This window comes from Protobothrops mucrosquamatus, unplaced genomic scaffold, assembly GCF_001527695.2.
Source record: "Protobothrops mucrosquamatus isolate PMUCROS unplaced genomic scaffold, P.Mucros_1.0 scaffold637, whole genome shotgun sequence".
Lineage (NCBI taxonomy): Eukaryota > Metazoa > Chordata > Lepidosauria > Squamata > Viperidae > Protobothrops > Protobothrops mucrosquamatus.
In genome coordinates, this window is record NW_015386929.1 from 371,096 (window position 1) to 389,269 (window position 18,174).

At 39.3% G+C, this 18,174-nt stretch overlaps 1 protein-coding gene across 1 annotated transcript in view; it reads left to right on the plus strand.

Annotated features, from left to right (window-relative positions):
- Nucleotides 1–17,889, plus strand: part of ERO1A (endoplasmic reticulum oxidoreductase 1 alpha) — a 29,302-nt gene extending 11,413 nt beyond the window's left edge. The window contains exons 4-16 of the mRNA XM_015817784.1: nt 168–206; nt 642–724; nt 1,880–1,953; nt 3,901–4,021; nt 6,162–6,208; nt 7,226–7,243; nt 8,216–8,242; nt 8,374–8,466; nt 11,032–11,278; nt 14,913–14,982; nt 16,183–16,269; nt 16,865–16,998; nt 17,156–17,889. Of these exons, the coding sequence (XP_015673270.1) occupies nt 168–206; nt 642–724; nt 1,880–1,953; nt 3,901–4,021; nt 6,162–6,208; nt 7,226–7,243; nt 8,216–8,242; nt 8,374–8,466; nt 11,032–11,278; nt 14,913–14,982; nt 16,183–16,269; nt 16,865–16,998; nt 17,156–17,216 (1,101 nt within the window). The 3' untranslated portion in view covers nt 17,217–17,889. The remainder of the gene's footprint in view (nt 1–167; nt 207–641; nt 725–1,879; nt 1,954–3,900; nt 4,022–6,161; nt 6,209–7,225; nt 7,244–8,215; nt 8,243–8,373; nt 8,467–11,031; nt 11,279–14,912; nt 14,983–16,182; nt 16,270–16,864; nt 16,999–17,155) is intronic.
- Nucleotides 17,890–18,174: the final 285 nt, after the last annotated feature.

Here is an 18,174-nt window from a genome sequence, read left to right on the forward strand (position 1 = left end):
CATATGATCCCTGAAATCAGATATGACAATCTTTGGTTTATACTTCCTATTCAAATTGCTTCTCCAGCAAAAAATTGGTGGTGGGCCCAAAAGTTAAAACACTGTAGTTTTACATTGGCCTATTAAGTAAATGCATCAAACTTGACCTCATTATCTCTTGTTTCCAGGAAGCAGTTCCTTGTGGAATTAGATCAGAGACTAATAAGGTAAGTAACAATCACGTCCAGTCAGAACTCACTGGATCGAGGATAACTGTCCTGTTGTCTATGTGTGTTGAAGAGAGAAACATTGTTTTTTTTCTTAAACTAATGGAATCTTGAGTCATGAGTCATTGTGATAACCATCAAGACTTGGCCTAGGCCTGTCATTCCAATTTCAAGTATGCATTTAAGATCCCAAGAAACATGCATCCCTAAAAAAGCTCTTAGGTTTGTCTAGTAACTATTAGACTAATGCTTTAGCTAAAATAGAGACAAACGAGGATTTTAAAAAAACGATCACAAGGAAAGAGATTAAGGGATCCTGAGTGGCACATGGCCCATCTGGTGGACAGACTAGAGTTGGTCTGAGGATTGCTGGTTGCTAACTCACAGCGATGAGTGCACTTGACTCAGTTCCACATCTTCTGTCCTCTTTTGCAGTATTCAGAAGCAGCAGCTGCCGCGCTCTCTGCTGAAAGCTGTGGAAAAGCAGAAAACCTTGGGGCTGTTGACAAATCTTTGAGGTATAATTTGTTTTTCTGAATAAACATGATGGGGTGTTTGCTGGTCATGTGCATTTTCTTCTTCCCCGGCCTAGAAGTTAGTTTATTTGATTTTTATCCCGCCTTTATTACTTTACGAGTAACTCAAGGCAGTGAATATACCTAATACTTTTTCCTCCTCTTATTTTCCCTACAACAACAACTCTTTGAGGTGAGTTGGGCTGAGAGAGTGGCTGACCCAAAGTCACCCAGCTGGCTTTCATGCCTAATGTGGGACTAGAACTTACGGTCTCCTGGTTTCTAACTCAGCACCTTAACCACTTTAGCTTGTACTGTTTACTGTAGTCTGCCTGGACCCACTTTGTCAGAGAGGGCTAATGGAGGAATTGTATATCCTTTCCTCTGCAGAAGGCACTGGTGACTTTTTTTAATGTAAAAATTGTTTCATTTGTAAACCCCTTACTTTCGGGGGGGGGGGGAGTCCTTTATCCACAAGCAGTAAGTAGTTCAAGTACTTAATTTTACCTAAGAAGCATGTTTTCCTTGTGTTCTGCAGACATGGGTACTTATAAAAGTAGCTTAAAAGAGGGGGGAGTTTTTCTAGTTTGGCAACATCTGCTGCTATTATTCCAGCCAATTGCACTAGCACTTAGGCTTATAGCAATAGAACGTAGACTTATATACCGCTTCATAGTGCTTTACAGCTCTCTCTCAGTGGTTTACAGAGTCAGCTTATTGCTCCCAACAATCTGGGTCCTCATTTTACTGACCTCGAAAGGATGGACGGCTGAGTCATATATGGTAGATGGCCTGGATAGTACAATGTGCTTAGCCATAGTTTGTTTTAATTAAAGTGTATTGTATGAATGATTAAGCTATGTTTGCACATGACACTAAGTTATAAAATGAGGTTTCCAAACCACAATTGTTGGATTCATATTAACATAAATCAAAACCAAGCCAACTTTATTATGTTTTAGTGCACGTGGTGTTTCAGTTATATGTTCACCCATGTTGAAGTGCCAAATTCAGGGTTCCTGCCAGCCCTCTTAACTGTCACTAATCAATGTTCTTGGGCATGCTGACACTACATGTGACACTTTCACACGTCCCACAGGCCCCTGTATTTATGCAGAACCATTTTTATACACAAATATTTTCTTACTTATTTTGCAGTGAAGAAACTGCACGAGCTATGATTCAATGGACTCAGCATGATGACTCTTCAGAAAACTTTTGCGAAGCTGATGGTACTGTTGGTGTCTCCATTTCCTGTGTTTCTATTGAGGCATCTAAGGTGGTTGCAAGGGTTACAGAGTAACAGAGTTAGAAGGGACCTTGGAGGTCTTCTACTACAACCCCCTGCTCAAGCAGAGAAACCCTATATCATTTCAGACAAATGGTTGTCCAATCTCTATTTAAAAACCTCCAGTGTTGGAATATCCACAACTTCTGGAGAATTCGAAGAAAGTTGGCATATGTATTTGAGATACACAGAGATATGCCTATTATTTTGATGCTCACCCTCTTACTCTTATGTAAAATTTAAACGAACTCCTCTAAATTACCTGGAGTGGGAGGAGAAGGTAAAAGGCAAAAGAACAAAGGAAAAAGCTGTGGTCCAAATTATAGTGCTTGCCATTTTTTTAGTTACATGATGAAAACAGAAACTACCCCTGGGCATTATCTAGATGTCTGGGGAATAGCTGTGTGTATTCACAAGGGTACATCTTTAGGGAGCATTCAATGACATCAAAATGGCAGGTATGGCCAGGTGATCAAGGCCATTCTTTTTTACATGTGTAGGTTGGGTGCACTGCATATTAGAAAGGAGCAGAGTTTTGATTGCCTAGTATGCCCACCATTTTGATATTGATGCCACAGTGGACACATCTGTTTGCAAGTCTGCCCTGTTTATATAAAAAAACATAGGGAATTTTAATGCCAATTTTTAATGTCAAAAGAGATAATGGGGAAAATTTCAGGAGCAGCTGCAATTCTCAAATCTGAAATGGAGCCTGCTGCTGGGCTAACACCATAACAACCTCTGTATAGGGCAGTGGTGGTGAACCTATGGCACGCGTGCCAGAGGCAGCACTTAGAACCCTCTCTGTTGGCACACGCGCCACCGCCACCAGCAGCAGGTGCCTCAGGCCACCACTGCTACCCGGAGCAGGAGCCCCATCCAGCACAAAGGAGGTGAAGTGGCCAACTAGCAAGCTCGAGTAGAGGTGGTAGAGCAGAGGTCACCAACCATTGTTGATTGGTGGACTGGAAGAAAAGGGAGGGGGAAGCCTTTTACATGCATGCATGTGTGCACGGGGCCGCGAGCACACACGTGCTGCAAATGGGGCGGGGCTAGTGTCTGCATGATACTCACTAGCCCTGCCCCATTCTTGCATGGTGCAGCGTCTTATATCTGCACCGCACGGCACGGCCGTTTTTGTGCCTTGGCAGCATGGTGGCCCATTTTTGCACCCCTGGTTTTTGCGTGCCAGAGGCGGCACTCAGAGGCGCCTCCCTGCCCCCCCCCCCATGAGGGCACTACAATGCTGATGCAGCCCTGGCACTTTGTGATAAATAAATGGGTTTTGGGTTACGGTTTGGGCACTCAGTCTCTAAAAGGTTCGCCATCACTGGTATAGGGGGACCACAGAGCAGATCAACTGCTTCTTCCCAGTGGTGATCATCAGAAAAAATGGGCCAAGTCATGATAGAGGGGTGGTGAGTTGGAGGTGGTGGAAAGCAGGCCCAAAGGGATGGGAAGTGGGTAGTGGCTTGGGTTGGAGGGGGGCTGGGGCAGGCTGCATGTGAGCTGGGGAAGTGTTGCATTGTGGACCTGGCCCTGCAGCAGGTCTTCCAGGGCCTCTCCAATGCCTTGAGCCACTCTATACTCTGCTTAATGATTGCAAAGATTGTGGTTGTTAAGCAAGGTGATTGTGTGGATGCCTTGCTTAACAACCACTGTAACACATGATTGTAATCAGACTCTTGCCTGATTAAATGAGGAGGAGGGTGCCTTGCACAGCATGAGTCCACAACTGAGAAATTTGTGGTTCTTTTCCTCTCGTTTGTTTCATGTTGGAAAAAATGGAACACTCTGAGGTAAAAATTAGAAAAGCAATTGGCAAGATGCATTCTCAAATATATTCTTATTCTCTATCTCTCTTTTTAATGCAGTACTTTTTCCTTCCCAGATATCCACTCTCCTGAAGCAGAGTATGTAGATTTGCTTCTTAATCCGGAACGTTACACTGGCTACAAAGGTCCTGAAGCCTGGAAGATTTGGAACAGTATTTATGAAGAAAACTGTTTTAAGTATGTTTATTTGGCCAGGCTTTAAAATTTTAAGATTTTTTTTCCCCCATACGATACTCATCTATTTTCCTCCTGGCTATATTTCCTACTGATTTCTATCACTGGGCTATTTATTTATATTTTTAACATCTTTATAACCTGCCTTTCAATCTAGTTGCTGAAGTAACCTCAAAAACAGCAAAGTAATAGAATAGTTTTAGCCTCAGTGCATGGAAAAGATGTTTGTAAATGCCTTTAAAAGGGTGAAAAAGTAACAGCATTTTAAATACACACAGACACTGACTCACATGCTATGCTAACTCAGTTAACAATGGCTTATTTAAAAATATGGAGTTGGCTGGCATCACACAATCAAATCCATGCTCTGCAAACACAGCGACTATATTTCCTCAACTTGTTGAACTAAAACATACTATTTAATAAAATAATGGAGCTGTCTAGTGGCTTATCTTGGGGATCTCAGCTATGCACAGACATGTCCTCAGTACAGATCTCAGCTCTGTCACAAATTCCTTTGATGACCTTTGGCAAAGTATTTTTTCAGCCTTTGTTTCCTGTATCTCCAGAGCAGACAGAATATTACATTACAGTTATGCTTTCACTATTTTCAGTGTTCGTTTTGTGGTGCCGTTCTGCCTCCACATTTCATGCCACTCACATCTGAACATAAGAAATGGAAGGAGTTATGATAAAGTAAAGCAGATTTCATTTACTTTCATTACATTCTTTGCCCCATCTGTTCTCTTCACATCAAAGGTTGACAGCAGCCAGCATAATTTGAAAAAAATCAGCTCAGTTCAAATGTTAGAGCAGAAGGTTTTGGGGGAAATTCTTTATACTGTATCAAGTTCTCCAATTGGGAACCTTCCAGAGGTGCCGACTAAACTCTGAAAATCACAGTCCAAACACATTTGGAAGGTTTTTTTTAATGGGGACAAGCTGTTCTGTATTATCCAAAGAAAGGCATGCTGTTCAAATTCTTGAAGACTGCATGTAAATATGAAGGATTAATTCGTGTAGAGTTAGCCATAATGTAGACTATCTGAGAGAGTGCAGCAATATACAACTTGACTTGTCTTAAGGCAATATCTTATTCACTTCCTACTTTGCATTCAGCTCTTAAACTCAGAGTGATTTGGGGCCAGCTTACTTTTTACCTATGTCTCAGGACTGTTGGGCTGGGGGAATACCTTTTATATCAGCTTGAGCTTCAGGAAGGAAAGCAGTATACTATATATACCTAATAAATAAAGAGAGCATGTTAGAGAAATCATGGCTGTTTGACTAAAATAATGTAAAGGAACACCCTGTTTTCCCATAACTTCTTGAAGTTGTCTTACTTGTTAACTTTTTTTTTGGGGGGGGGCACCATTTCAATCTTGAATCCTGGGGATTAATGGCTAAATCTATATAGTTTTCTAGACAACATTTTCAGAAGTAATTTGTCATTCTTGTCTTCTGAGAACTGAGAGAAAGTGAATTGCCTAAAAGTACCCAGTTAGCTTTCATACCTAAGACAGGACTAAAACTCAGATTTCTCCACTCCTAATTCAGTGCCTTAACCATTGCACTAAACTGGCTATCTATCATCTGTGTGTCACTTGTTAAATATTGAAAGAATTATAGCAATGTGAAAATCTTTAGTGTCTTGCCTGGCTTCAGAGAATCGATTAAAACTTTCCCCACCCAGAAACTCTGTTGGATTGTAACTTCCATCATCCCCAGCAATGCCAATTGCATGGAATTACTAGTCCAATATATCCGGAAGGTGCCAGGTTGGGGATAAATAAAGACTTTAAAAGAAAGGATAAATCGGAGTGCATTCTTGAAAGAAGTTTGAAAGTTTGCCTTCTCCCACATAAACTAGTCCATTCAGCCATTAAGATGATATCTTTGAAGAATTTTTTCCATCCTTTTGAAATTGGTAACTATGATAAGTTCAAATGCTTCTCTCTAAATATTGGTCTAGTTCACTCCCTTTAGCCTTTTTAGACCTCAGTTAAATGTGATTTTATTTGCTAGAAGTTGCAATGAAAATAATCCAGTTCTATGGTGGTCAATTGCTTTTAGTTATACCTTTAACCAATATTATTTGTACAAGCTTTTAACTGTAAATAATTAAAATACATTTATCTTATAGGCCGCGCTCGGTAAAAAGGCCTTTAAATCCACTGGCATCTGGCAGAGGTAAACTTATCTTTCCATTATTTTTAAGAGAAGGTTGATATTGTTAGTGGATTGAGTTGCCGTGTGTTTGCAGGTATTAGGGTTATTGATAAAAGAAGAGGTGGGCAAAATTCAAATTGAATTAACATTTTTCGATGCCTACTAATGTCACATTTCATGCTATTATATTATAAAAATGGGAGGACAATCAAAAGAGGGGAAAGTGGCAAATAAGTATGGAATGGAGTAAAAAATGGGAAGAAAGAAAGTGGAAGACTGTGAGTTCAGATTCCATCTCAGTCATGAAAGCTAGCCGGGTGACCTTGAGCCAGTTATTCTCTCTCAGCCTAACCTACCTCGCAGGGTTATTGTTGTGGGGAAAATGGAAGGAATATTAGATATGTTCTCTGCCTTGAGTTATTTGTAAAAAAAATAAAGGCAGGATACAAACAAAATCCTTATGGATAAAAAATGTAGGCTACAAGGAGTACTACTGATATTGCAAGAAGTCAAAGGGTGGGCGAATAAGATTCTTTGTAGAATAGGAATAATGCTAAAGTACTTTGATTAGCTGCATGCCCCTCATCATGAGCCTGGAGATCTGGAATAAATTGTGTAAGTCTGATCAATGACTGAACTAAAGTAATTTCACTCCGAATCATGTATGTCTGGGGAAAAGAAACATAATAAATTCAGCAAAGCAAGATAAGATCATTACTATTTTAAAACAAAGTAGTAGTTCTTGGAGTAGAATAGAGATTGATGCACAAGCTTAATATTTTTAGTATCAGTTGTATTACATTGTGTTAGGCAATGGCTGCTCACTAGAGGCTTTGGACTGCAACTCCCATAATCCTTTACTATTGGCTTTATTGTCTGAGATTGATGGGAAAGGAAACCCAAAACATTCAGAGGCGCAAATATTTTCTATTTTATCAGAGTGCTGATACCCATAAAAAGAGCCTAGAGATAACTTAAGACATTTCATCTGATTGAAATGTAATCTCTTCCTTTTCTTTTTTTAATTTGCTTTTACAGCAGCAAGAGAAAATGAAGGTGAGTGCCTTTCCAGCAATAACTAAGAGGGTAGATCAGTGGTGGCGAACCTATGGCACGGGTGCCAGAGGCGGCACTCAGAGCCCTCTCTGTGGGCACACGCGCTGTCGCCCCAGTCCTAGGCCTTCAGCTGGGTTTTATAAAACTTTTTCGCTTTAGGCCTCCGCTGCCGTGTGCAGAAAAAAAAAGTGTCAATCAATCAGTCAATTTCAACTTCTCACGGGGGAAAAAAAAGATCTTACAAAGTTAGAATTGATTGATTGAACTTTTTAGTCCCACCCAGTCTGCCGTTACCACCGCAGCCATGCCCACCCAATGGGCCACACCCACCCAATTGACCATATCCAGCCAATGGGCCACACCCACCCGGCACCTGACGATGCATAAGTGGGTTTTGGGTTGCAATTTGGGCACTCGGTCTCTAAAAGGTTTGCCATCACTGGGGTAGATATATTGACAGTTGTAAATTATTTGGGAAAAAAATTATTGGGATTTAGCAAAATGCACACTGACTGCCATTTCTTCTTCCCTTCTTTATACTTCATACTCATTCTTCCAAAATTAGGTGCCCTCCAGATGTGTTAGGACTTCATTATGTTAGTTGGAAGGTGCCAGATTCATAAACACTAGGCTGGGTGAGGACCTAGTTGAGTTCCTGCTTCTTCTTAACAGTCCTTTATTCTGCTGTTGGAAGAATATGTTGCCATCATGTACCAATGTATTAGTTGATAGGATTGGAACTAAGAAGTGGAAGAGTTAAGACCATTTTACTAATGTGTGCAGCAGGAGGAGATGGATGTACCTATTTCAGGGTCATGAGATGCAATGTTGAGACGAGACCCTGCTTTTTGGGGGGAAAAACCTTCATATACTCTAGTAGTCAACCTTGGCATTAGATGCAACAAATGAAGCTATCATAGATACTTTTCTGTTGTGAGAAAACCTTTGTGATGGCTCTTTCTCTCTTTTCAGGGAATATGTTTTACAGCTGGTTGCAAGGTAACTGATTTTTTTTTACCACTTTAACTAATGCACTGTGGATTGCATTGCAGATGCAATGTTGATTACCCGGCAGAATTAAATTTCTATCTTTTGAATTACCATAGTTTTCTCTCAATGTTTCTTAACAGATCTCTGTGTGGAGAAGAGAGCTTTCTACAAACTTATTTCTGGTCTTCATGCAAGCATCAACATTCATCTCAGTGCCAGATACCTTTTGCAAGGTTGGTGGCTCCACTTTCTTCTTAGTGCTCCAAAGCATCTTTTTCCAACTTCTAGACAGGGGAAAGGGAAGAGTAGCATCACATGACCATTTCTTCTGCTCCATTGCCAGAGTGGCAAATGTGGACTCTTGAGATTTCCCTTCACTTCCTTTGACATTCAAAACTTAACTTAAAACCTCAACAACTTGTGATGGAAATTCCTTACGATGGAAATTCCGGTCCCAATTGTTGTCATAAGTCAGGGACTACCTGTAATGCAATATATTAACATAATGAACATCAGACTTGAATAGTTATACTGTTTGAGCTGTCATGAAAAGAATCTAAATTAAAAAAAATGTGAACTGAATTTGGACCTTTACTGATTTTTCAGTAAACTCTGGGCCCGCCCTTTCACTAGTATAGGATGTTGCTTAATAGCATAAATTTGGTTAGTTTTAATCTTGATTTGTTTTGTTTGTTGTGCAAACCCAAGCAATTTGTTAGGTTTATGATTTAGTATTATGTGAAATCAGAACAGATGTTCATTCAATAACCAGATTAAGTGTGTTATGTGCATTGAACATAACCCATTTGATTGAACCGTCTTGATTGTGTGTGTATAGAAAGACGCTAGCATGTGATTCAGGAAAGCGAGGCTTAGTTAGATGTATGGCTTCTGGGAAGAAAGAAAACAAAGTTTGTTAGGTTTTATTATGACTGTTCAGATATTTTTTTAGCCCAATACTGATTTAATCAAATGACTGAGCAAAACAGAAAAGAGAAGTTTTACAAGAAGTTCTGAGGCAATAAAATGCATGATGAAAGAGCCAAACCACACATATAATGGGAAATATGAGATCATAGAATGTCTTGAATTTTGTTTCACCTTTCAGCAGTATCAAAATTTAATTGGATTAGCCATACTGGCAAAAAAAGCTTCTTTAATATTTTATTTATGTGTTGTTTTCCCTGATCTAGATGGTTTTCTTTTTCATATGCTATCAAGAGGTCCCTAGCTGAGTCTTCTGTTTACCTTTATTAGTGAATTTAAGACACATGGAGCAAAAAAAGTGTGTCTTTGAAGATATCACAGGGGGGAAAACTTCCTGCAGTGACTGAGAAGTGGCAAATATATGAAACAGAAATAGATTTGATTGATTTGATCTGATCTGATTTATAAGAGTGCTCAAGTCCATGGCTATTCTGGGCGATACACAGTTATAAAATCTCTACTAAAAAGAGAGCAATAGCAATAGCAGTTAGACTTATATACTACTTCACAGTGCTTTACAGCCCTCTCTAAGCGGTTTACAGAGTCAGCATATGGCCCCCAACAATCTCGATCTTCGTTTTACTGATCTTGGTAGGATGGAAGGCTGAGTCAATTTTGAGCCGGTGAGAATCAAACTGCAGGCAGCTGGCAGTCAGTAGAAGTAGCGCCACCACAGCTCATACTGTTAAAAACCACAGACATCCGGAAGGAGAAAGATCATCCTTTCTAAAAACAATATCACACAGAGGATTGGATTAGATTAGATTAGGTTTTTTTTAAATCCTGCCTTTATTGTTTTTATAAATAACTCAAGGCAGCAAACATATCAAATTCTCCTTTCTCCTCCTATTTTCTGTACAACAAGAACCCTGTGTGGAGAGTTAGGCTGAGATAGAGGGACTGGCCCAAAGTAACCCAGCCGGCTTTCATGCCTAAAATTAGACTAGAACTCACAATCCCCTGGTTTCTAGCCGGGTGCCTTACTTGGAGAAACAGCCTGTTTTTACGGGGCCTTCTAAATATTGAAGTTAGGCATGCTTCAAGTCTCATCCATTAAGCAATGTCATTTGATGGGACTTACAAACTATGCCTTATCTGTTAAATGTCTATGGAGAGTCTCAGTCATCCAGGTCATGGTTGTCCCAAAGATGCTTTTTCAAGAGGCAACTGGACTTTCTTGTCTTTCTTTGAAGACCTTTTGCTTCTTTTTGCTCTGAAGAGCTGAAGAAGCTTTCTTGGATGAGAAGAAGAAAAAGAAAGTCAGTTGCCTCTTGAAAAAGCACTTTGGGACAACTTATCCCTAAGATCTGCTTGAGAGATAGATGGACATACAAATATGAAAGAATGAATGAGTCAGTCAGTCAATCAGTCAATCAATCAATCAATCAATCAATCAATCCCATTAATTTTTTTTACAATATGACTGAAGTGGTCCATCTACATATATAGATAAAAGAAAAAAGCAAATAGTCGTGGGATGGGTGGGTACTTTTTAAACAAAAAACATTTTGGCCATGGAGTTGAGTTTTGAGGTGATGATATTATTTAGCAAGTGCAACCTCTTCCTCCTATAGCTTTGATTTGTTCTAGGAGTCAGTATAATAATAATAAATACAACAGTCATGATGTATCTATTTTGGCCCGTTTGCCCTTGGCGGAATTTCAGCATCACAGTCTAGGGGTCTACACATTGTGAGATGGGAAGTTGCTTAGGATGAGATGGTTGAGGCTTGCCATGAATGATTCTTGAGCACAGCTACCTTCAGTATTACCTTTAACTTAATACAAGCCCCTTTCTTTTCTTTCATAAGACACATGGGCAGAGAAGAAATGGGGGCACAATGTTACAGAGTTCCAGCTGCGTTTTGATGAGGTCTTGACACAAAGCGAAGGTCCCAGGAGGCTGAAGAACCTGTATTTCATCTATCTAATTGAGTTACGGGCCCTCTCAAAAATTTTGCCCTTTTTTGAACGCCCTGATTTCCAGTTGTTCACAGGGGACGAGGATCAAGATGTAAAAACCAAGAACCACCTCCTGGAAATTCTTCATTTAATTAAGTAAGTGCAATCCATTTCAATGTGCTTCTTTGGTCACCCCCCAGTATGGTGTGCTGTTTGTAATTATTTTTGTTAGTGGTTATTTTTAATGGATTGTTAAGCCTCCCAGAATTGGATGTCGGGTGGGCATAAATTGAATACATAACAAAATATGTATGGGTTGATGGAATGATTGTGTGCTGCAAAGAGCAGGTTTTTATTCACTTTACTTGTGTAAAGTCACCAGTTCAAACAAAATTTTAATGTAGTTCAATTATTTAATTCCAGATATTATTGGAAGTCACTAAAAAGCATTTAAAATAATGTTTTGAATGTTAGAACGATATTGGGAAAATGCTGAATAATATTATAAATCTATTCACGTTTTGTATGTATATTTAAAGCATCTGAAAATTACAGCCTTTTCTCCATCCTAACCACTGAAGGATGAAAATTTATTTATTTATTTATTTCCCCCCTTTATTATTTTGATAAATAACTCAAGACAGCTAACATACCTAATACTCCTTCCTCCTCCTCTTTCCCCCACAACAGCCCTGTGAGGAGAGTTGGGTTGAATGAGAGGGACTGGTCAAAGCTTATCCAGCTGGCTTTCATGCCTACAGTGGGACTAGAACTCACAATCTTCTGGTGATTGACCCAAAGTCATCCAGCTGGTTTTCATGCTTACAGTGGGACTAGAACTCACAGTCTCCTGGCTTCTAGCCCAGGGGTAGTCAACCTTGGCTCTTTTATGACTCGTGGATGTCAACTCCGGAATTCTGGGAGTTGAAGTCCACGAGTCATAAAAGAGCCAAGGTTGACTACCCCTGTTCTAGCCTGATGTTTTCACCTCTATACCAAAAATGAGGAGCAAAGAATTTAAGATAAAGTTTGTAGCCCATTTATTTCATAAGATGTACAATGATACATTCATTGCACACTGTGTAAGAGAGCCAAACTAGGAACATTCCAGACAGATTCCGTAACTAAACTAGGCATAGAAATCAGGCATTCCAAGCTGCAGCCCACTCAGGAAGAGCTTCTCTTGCTCAAACTGAAATAGGATGCTGCTTATTAAATAGTGTAATTATTCTCTGCACCTTTTTGAATCTATCTTTCCCATTTTTCTTTGTTAGGATCCATCGTATCCATCATATGAGCCACAGGTCCTACTAAATGAGACGCTTTGCGAGATGGGTGGCATAGAAGTTAAATAAATAAATAAGAATAGAATAAGCAAGCTGTGACTAGCTGTGATAATTTTAGCTAAACCACATCCTGCAGCTTTAAACCAATCAACATCCTTTAAAAAATTTCACAGTGTGCGTGTCTGGATTTTAAGGTTTATATGCGGTTGAAGAATGCTGGATTCATCCTCATCTTGTTAAAGGGAGAACCAATAGCAGTGTTCTAATATTTAAAGGGCTGCCCCAGGGAAGAGGGGTTGGATTATTTTCCATAGCACCTGAGAGCAGAACAAGAACCAACAGAGTGGATATTTGATAGGGAGAGATCCAAACTAACTATGAGAGTTATAATACAGTGGAACAGCTTGCCTTGTGGGATGGTGGGTGCTCTATCACTTGAAGTTTTCAAATGAAGGTTGGATTGCCATTTGTCTGAGATGGTTTGGGAATTCTTGCCATGGGCAGGAGCGTGGACTAGAAGAACTTGATGACTCTTCCAGCCTCATGATTCTATCCTTCACAGTGATCTATAGCTCCAAGCTTTTTATCTTCTGGTTATCAGAACTAGACTGGAGGAAAAGTACTTTGGTCAATGGAATGTGGGAATATAAATCAGAGAAAAATCCAGTTCCAACCACCAAACATCTTTTGTTTGTATGTATCCCACCTTTATCATTTTTGCAAAGAATTCAGGGTGGTGAACATATCTAACACATCTTCCTCCTCCTATTTTCCCCACAACAACTCTCTGAGGTGGATTGGGCTGAGAGAATGACTGATCCAAAGTCATCCAGCAGGTTTTCATGGCTAAGGCAGGACTTGAACTCACAGTCTCCTGCTTTCTAGCCTTAACCACTAGATCAGATTGGCTCTCAAACTGGCTATTTTGGGAGAATGGGGTGTGTATTTAGATATACCTGGCTGGTGCAATGTCATCCACTTAGTCTTGCAGTGGAATGGTAGGTTGTTGCTTTAAAGAAATGCAAATAAAGAGTTAAGAATTGGGCACTTCCATAGGAACCTGGGACAGAAACTATAAGATAAAGACATGTGAGCAGGGCAGCAAGAAGCCAAACCGATAAAGAAAAGATAGCTAGCACATAGAGAAGAGTCAATTTTAAACCAAAGTGAACTTTAATTCTGAAAATAAGAATGAAGTGTTATTAAAATACAGTTTACCCTAAGCAATTTACATATTACAGTAGTTCATACAGTTCTGTTGTTAAATAACACTTTAATTGTTCACAAGCAAGCAATTAATATAATATATAGTATCTCTGCTTAAGCAAGAGATGCTATATTATTAGGAAAAGAACTGAGAGGATATATTAGTTACCAGATCTAGATAGAAATCAAGATGGCAGCAATGAGTTACAAGCCTATTGAGGGCTGACCCATACAACCAGCTCCTCCTAATGTGAGTGTGAGTTTCTCAAGTGCAAGAACACACAATACTCTGCTTGTACCCAGCCCACCTGAGAGGTAACCTCCGTTCATCTTTTCCTTCTGCACATCAAAATACTGTTTTTTGACTTCTATCAGTTCAAGCAATAAAGTCATCTATTGCTCTTCACTTCATTGTAGGAAACCCCTCCGTTTTATTTGGCTATTGCGCACTATAGGTAGTCCTAGATTTACGACCGGTAAATAAGCATGGAATTATGGTCATAAGTTATACTGGTTGTTAAATGAGTCAGCCCAATTTTATTACCTTTTAGCCGTGGTAATTAACAAATGGAGTGTTCTTTAAGCAAAGCCATTGTCTGCAATCAATTTTTTCCCCAAACAGAAGTTGGCAAAACTCTTTGCTAGCATTTAATTGTCTGAATTTTTGTTGCCAACATTTAGCAGCCCTAACATCAGTGTAAGATCTCGATTTTGGGTGGGTGGTTGTAACATTTTAAAATATATTGTTTTATCCTCTAAGTAAACATAGCTTTTATGCTGCTTCTGATCCTAGTTAAACCTGTCCTCATTCCAATTGCAGTTAAGGGCTAAAAGATAAACATACTAGTCTCTCTTGATTAGTGCCTCAAAGGAGTTTGGGTAGCATAAATCAAAGGTATGTTTAATTTAAGATTGTCATCCCCAGTACAATTGCTGTAGGCAATCAGCTTTCAACAAGGTTCACTGTAATGAATTGCAACCTTTGTGAAATACAAGGTGTAGCCCTGAAGGCAAATGACAGTAGTACAATAGTACATGGATCTCAAAATGTCACTAGAATCTTAAGATTCTAGTTACAGCAGAAACCAACACAACCCCCCCCCCTTAAAACAGGGGTGTCAAGCTGCCGGGCCAGTTGCATCATGCAGAGGCCGCACCCACCCAGCTCCCGCAATGTGAAAAAAGTCACGATACGTCGCAACACTACTTAAATTAATAACTGCTGAATAGAATTTTTTTCATTCTCTTCTACAATGAAAGACCTTCATTGTTAATTCATTGTTTGTCTTCCGCTTCAGATCTTTTCCTTTGCACTTTGATGAAAATTCACTTTTTGCTGGAAACCAAAAAGAAGCTGCTAAGTTAAAGGTAAAATTAAGTTACTTTCTGAGGGAAAAAACATACCTTTTGTTTGTAAGTTCAGCGGGACTCAAAAGCAAACACTCCTGATACAGGATTGCATTTGTGGCATGAAGGCTCTAAATCTAGTTTGTTAAATACTATAAAACATTTCAGTTAGAAATTACTTAGAAATTATAGCATCAAACAATAAAATATTCCTAACCAGCTTCTGGGAGAGAAGAACAAAGCTCACTTTGGCTCAGTGGGCCCTCTACAAAAATATGTGGAATAGGGCAAATCTTGCAAGGATTCCGTAAGATATGGATTGGAAACAGACAAGCCTTTAGAACAGACCCTGAGAAACTGAGATTCCAGGCATTAGTAGACTACAACTCCCAGCGTCCTTTACTATTGACTTTGCTGACTAGGACTACTGAAGTTGTAATTCAGCCATTTCTGCAGAAGAATGGATTTCCTATCTCCGAAAGATAGTTATAGAAAAGGGACTGTGCCATGCTTTGGATTCAAAGGCAAAAATGTACTTACAAATGCACAGGAGGCATAGATGTAGCACCTATATATCCAGGTAGTTCTTGAGTTATGACCGTAATGGAGCCTGCCCATTACAGTTGTAACCTGCTATGGTTAGAAAATGTGTTGGTCATGTGACTTATCTGAATTTACAGCCTTTTCTGTGGTGGTCATTGGGTGGATCCGTGTCATCAAGCAAATACTGCAATTATTAAGCGAACCAATGTTTCTCTGTGGGTGAGGTTTTGATGAAAATTTCGAATCTGGGTTGCAAGTACTCCCTAGTTCTATTGGAACTTCAAACAGTCGCTAAGCCAAGGACTAGATGTAACTGCTTAAGGCAGTTGTGTCTTTCCTTAGGGTTTGGTGATATTTCCATGAAAAAAGATACCTTTGGCTTTAAGGAACAGCAGACAGGACTCTGGGGTAGTTACCTGGATCCTAAAAAGCCTTGATGCTTTTAAGTGTTGCATAAAAAGAAGAATTCTTCCAATTGATCTTCCTGCATTTGCTGCAGAGTTGCATCCTGGAAAACTCAATAAACTCAAAAGATAATAACAGCTGAGAAGCATGATTCTGGGTTTTTCTATTTGAACTAGCTAAGGTATTGAATGGGAGAAATGCTGCAGATTCAAATCAAGGATAACAAATGCATTTTTAAATCACTAATTCATTAGTTCATTTATTCTTTCTCAGGAGGAATTTCGGTTCCATTTTAAGAACATTTCAAGGATCATGGATTGTGTAGAGTGCCTGAAATGTCGCCTTTGGGGGAAGCTGCAAGTAAGTTACTCCTTCTTTCTTTGCTGTTTCTTCAGCTTCTTTACAGTAGTGGCATCTGTTTTCTGTTGCTGTTTTTTCAATTCTGGCTTTCTATGCATTTGTTCTCAAGGCTTGATCTTATGCATCCAGAATTAGCCCATCTGTCTCTTTCTTCAACTTTCCTGCTCTTAGCCATTGTCAGGTCTTACATTATTATATTTTTATCCCTCTCCCATTTTTATATATAATTCAATGTGATGGACATGCTTAATTCTCCTGCCTCCTATTTTCTCCACATCAACAATCCTATGATTGATTTTACTTACATTTTGTTTGTGACATAGCAGAATTTAACTACATTTAGGGCATCTGTCTATGTGCGTCCATGTGAATGTGTAACTTAAAAACAAGGAAGTTCTATTTTCTTTTTTACTTTTATATTGAAATTGTATGGGTTTAGCTGATGTAATATTTGCATAGTGGTTTGGAGGGCCAGTCATTTATTTAATACCTTATTTAAATTGCCCAGTTTTTACTTAAAAAAAAACCTGATAGTGATTACAACCTCACTTCCTGGTGTGATGTTTAGCTGAAATCTTGTTCTTACTGTGTACAGACTCAGGGCTTGGGAACAGCACTGAAGATTCTGTTTTCTGAAAAACTGATAGAAAATATACCAGAAAAAGGTCCTTCGCATGATTTTCATCTAACAAGGCAGGAGATTGTGTCCCTCTTCAATGCTTTTGGAAGGTGAGTTTGACATTTTCTATTTGGAAGTTTAATTCAATGCCATGTATTCTCAAATTATGTTTTTTCTGCCCTTTTTACAGTCTCTTCCAGATTAGCTAAATATAGATGCCATGCTACACGTATATCCAAATAATTTTTTTTTCATTGTCTGATGCAGGATTTCAACAAGTGTTAAAGAATTAGAAAACTTCAAGGAACTCTTACGCCCACTTCAGTGAATTGACCCTGATGGAGACCAACTTCCTTGTTTTATGCAGATTGGGCTCAGAGTGATTTCTGCTGGTGTAGTGCCAGCATGATCCCATTCTTGGCAAGAAGGACTAAGTCAACATGATCATAAAAATTGATCACATTCTCTAGCTTACAAATTTATATTTGGCTTTGAGGTAGCTAAAATATTCATGCAAGACTCTTCTTCCAGAGGAGGATATACATCAAATATTGGCCTTATGCATTCTGTCTTCTTAAAACACACACACACACACACACACACATCCATACATCCATCATGAAGGTGGGAGAATTATATCCTTCCTGCAAATTGCTGAAATACAACTTTCGGCAGCCTTTTTCAGCATGACCATTAGTGAGAGATGCTAGGAGTTGTACTTCACCAATATGTGAAGGACTTCAGGTTTCTTACCCCTTGTTTACTAGGTTTCTTCCAGCCTGAAGGATCTTAGCGCTACTAATAAAAAGGCACAGTGCAGCTATTCTATACACTTTTCTATTTGTGGAAGGAAAAGGCTAGTTGAGAAAACCATGGTTACAAATGAGACATGATGACATCACCTGGATCCCCTGCAAAGCAACTGCATGATAAAATGCCTCATTTAGACACATGATTAGAATCTCTTCATCTTACATAACAATGTCTCTTAACAAAAAATATTTTTCTGCTTCAGTGTCCTTAAATAATCTTATGTAAAATGCCCGAATCAACCTAGTCTCACATATTTGAATGAAATCCCAATGAGTGCTAGACTTACAAGAGCCATTTGGGGCAGGCCCATCTGCCTGTTCAATATAGGAATTGAAAGTAAAGCATTCTCAGCAAGATGCCTCTCTCCTCTCATGCGGTTTGCATGTCATCTTTTGAAACTGGTTGGAAGTGGAGCTCCAGACTTCATACTTCCAGTCAACTCCTGTTTATCACTGAGTTTTATGAGATGGGCC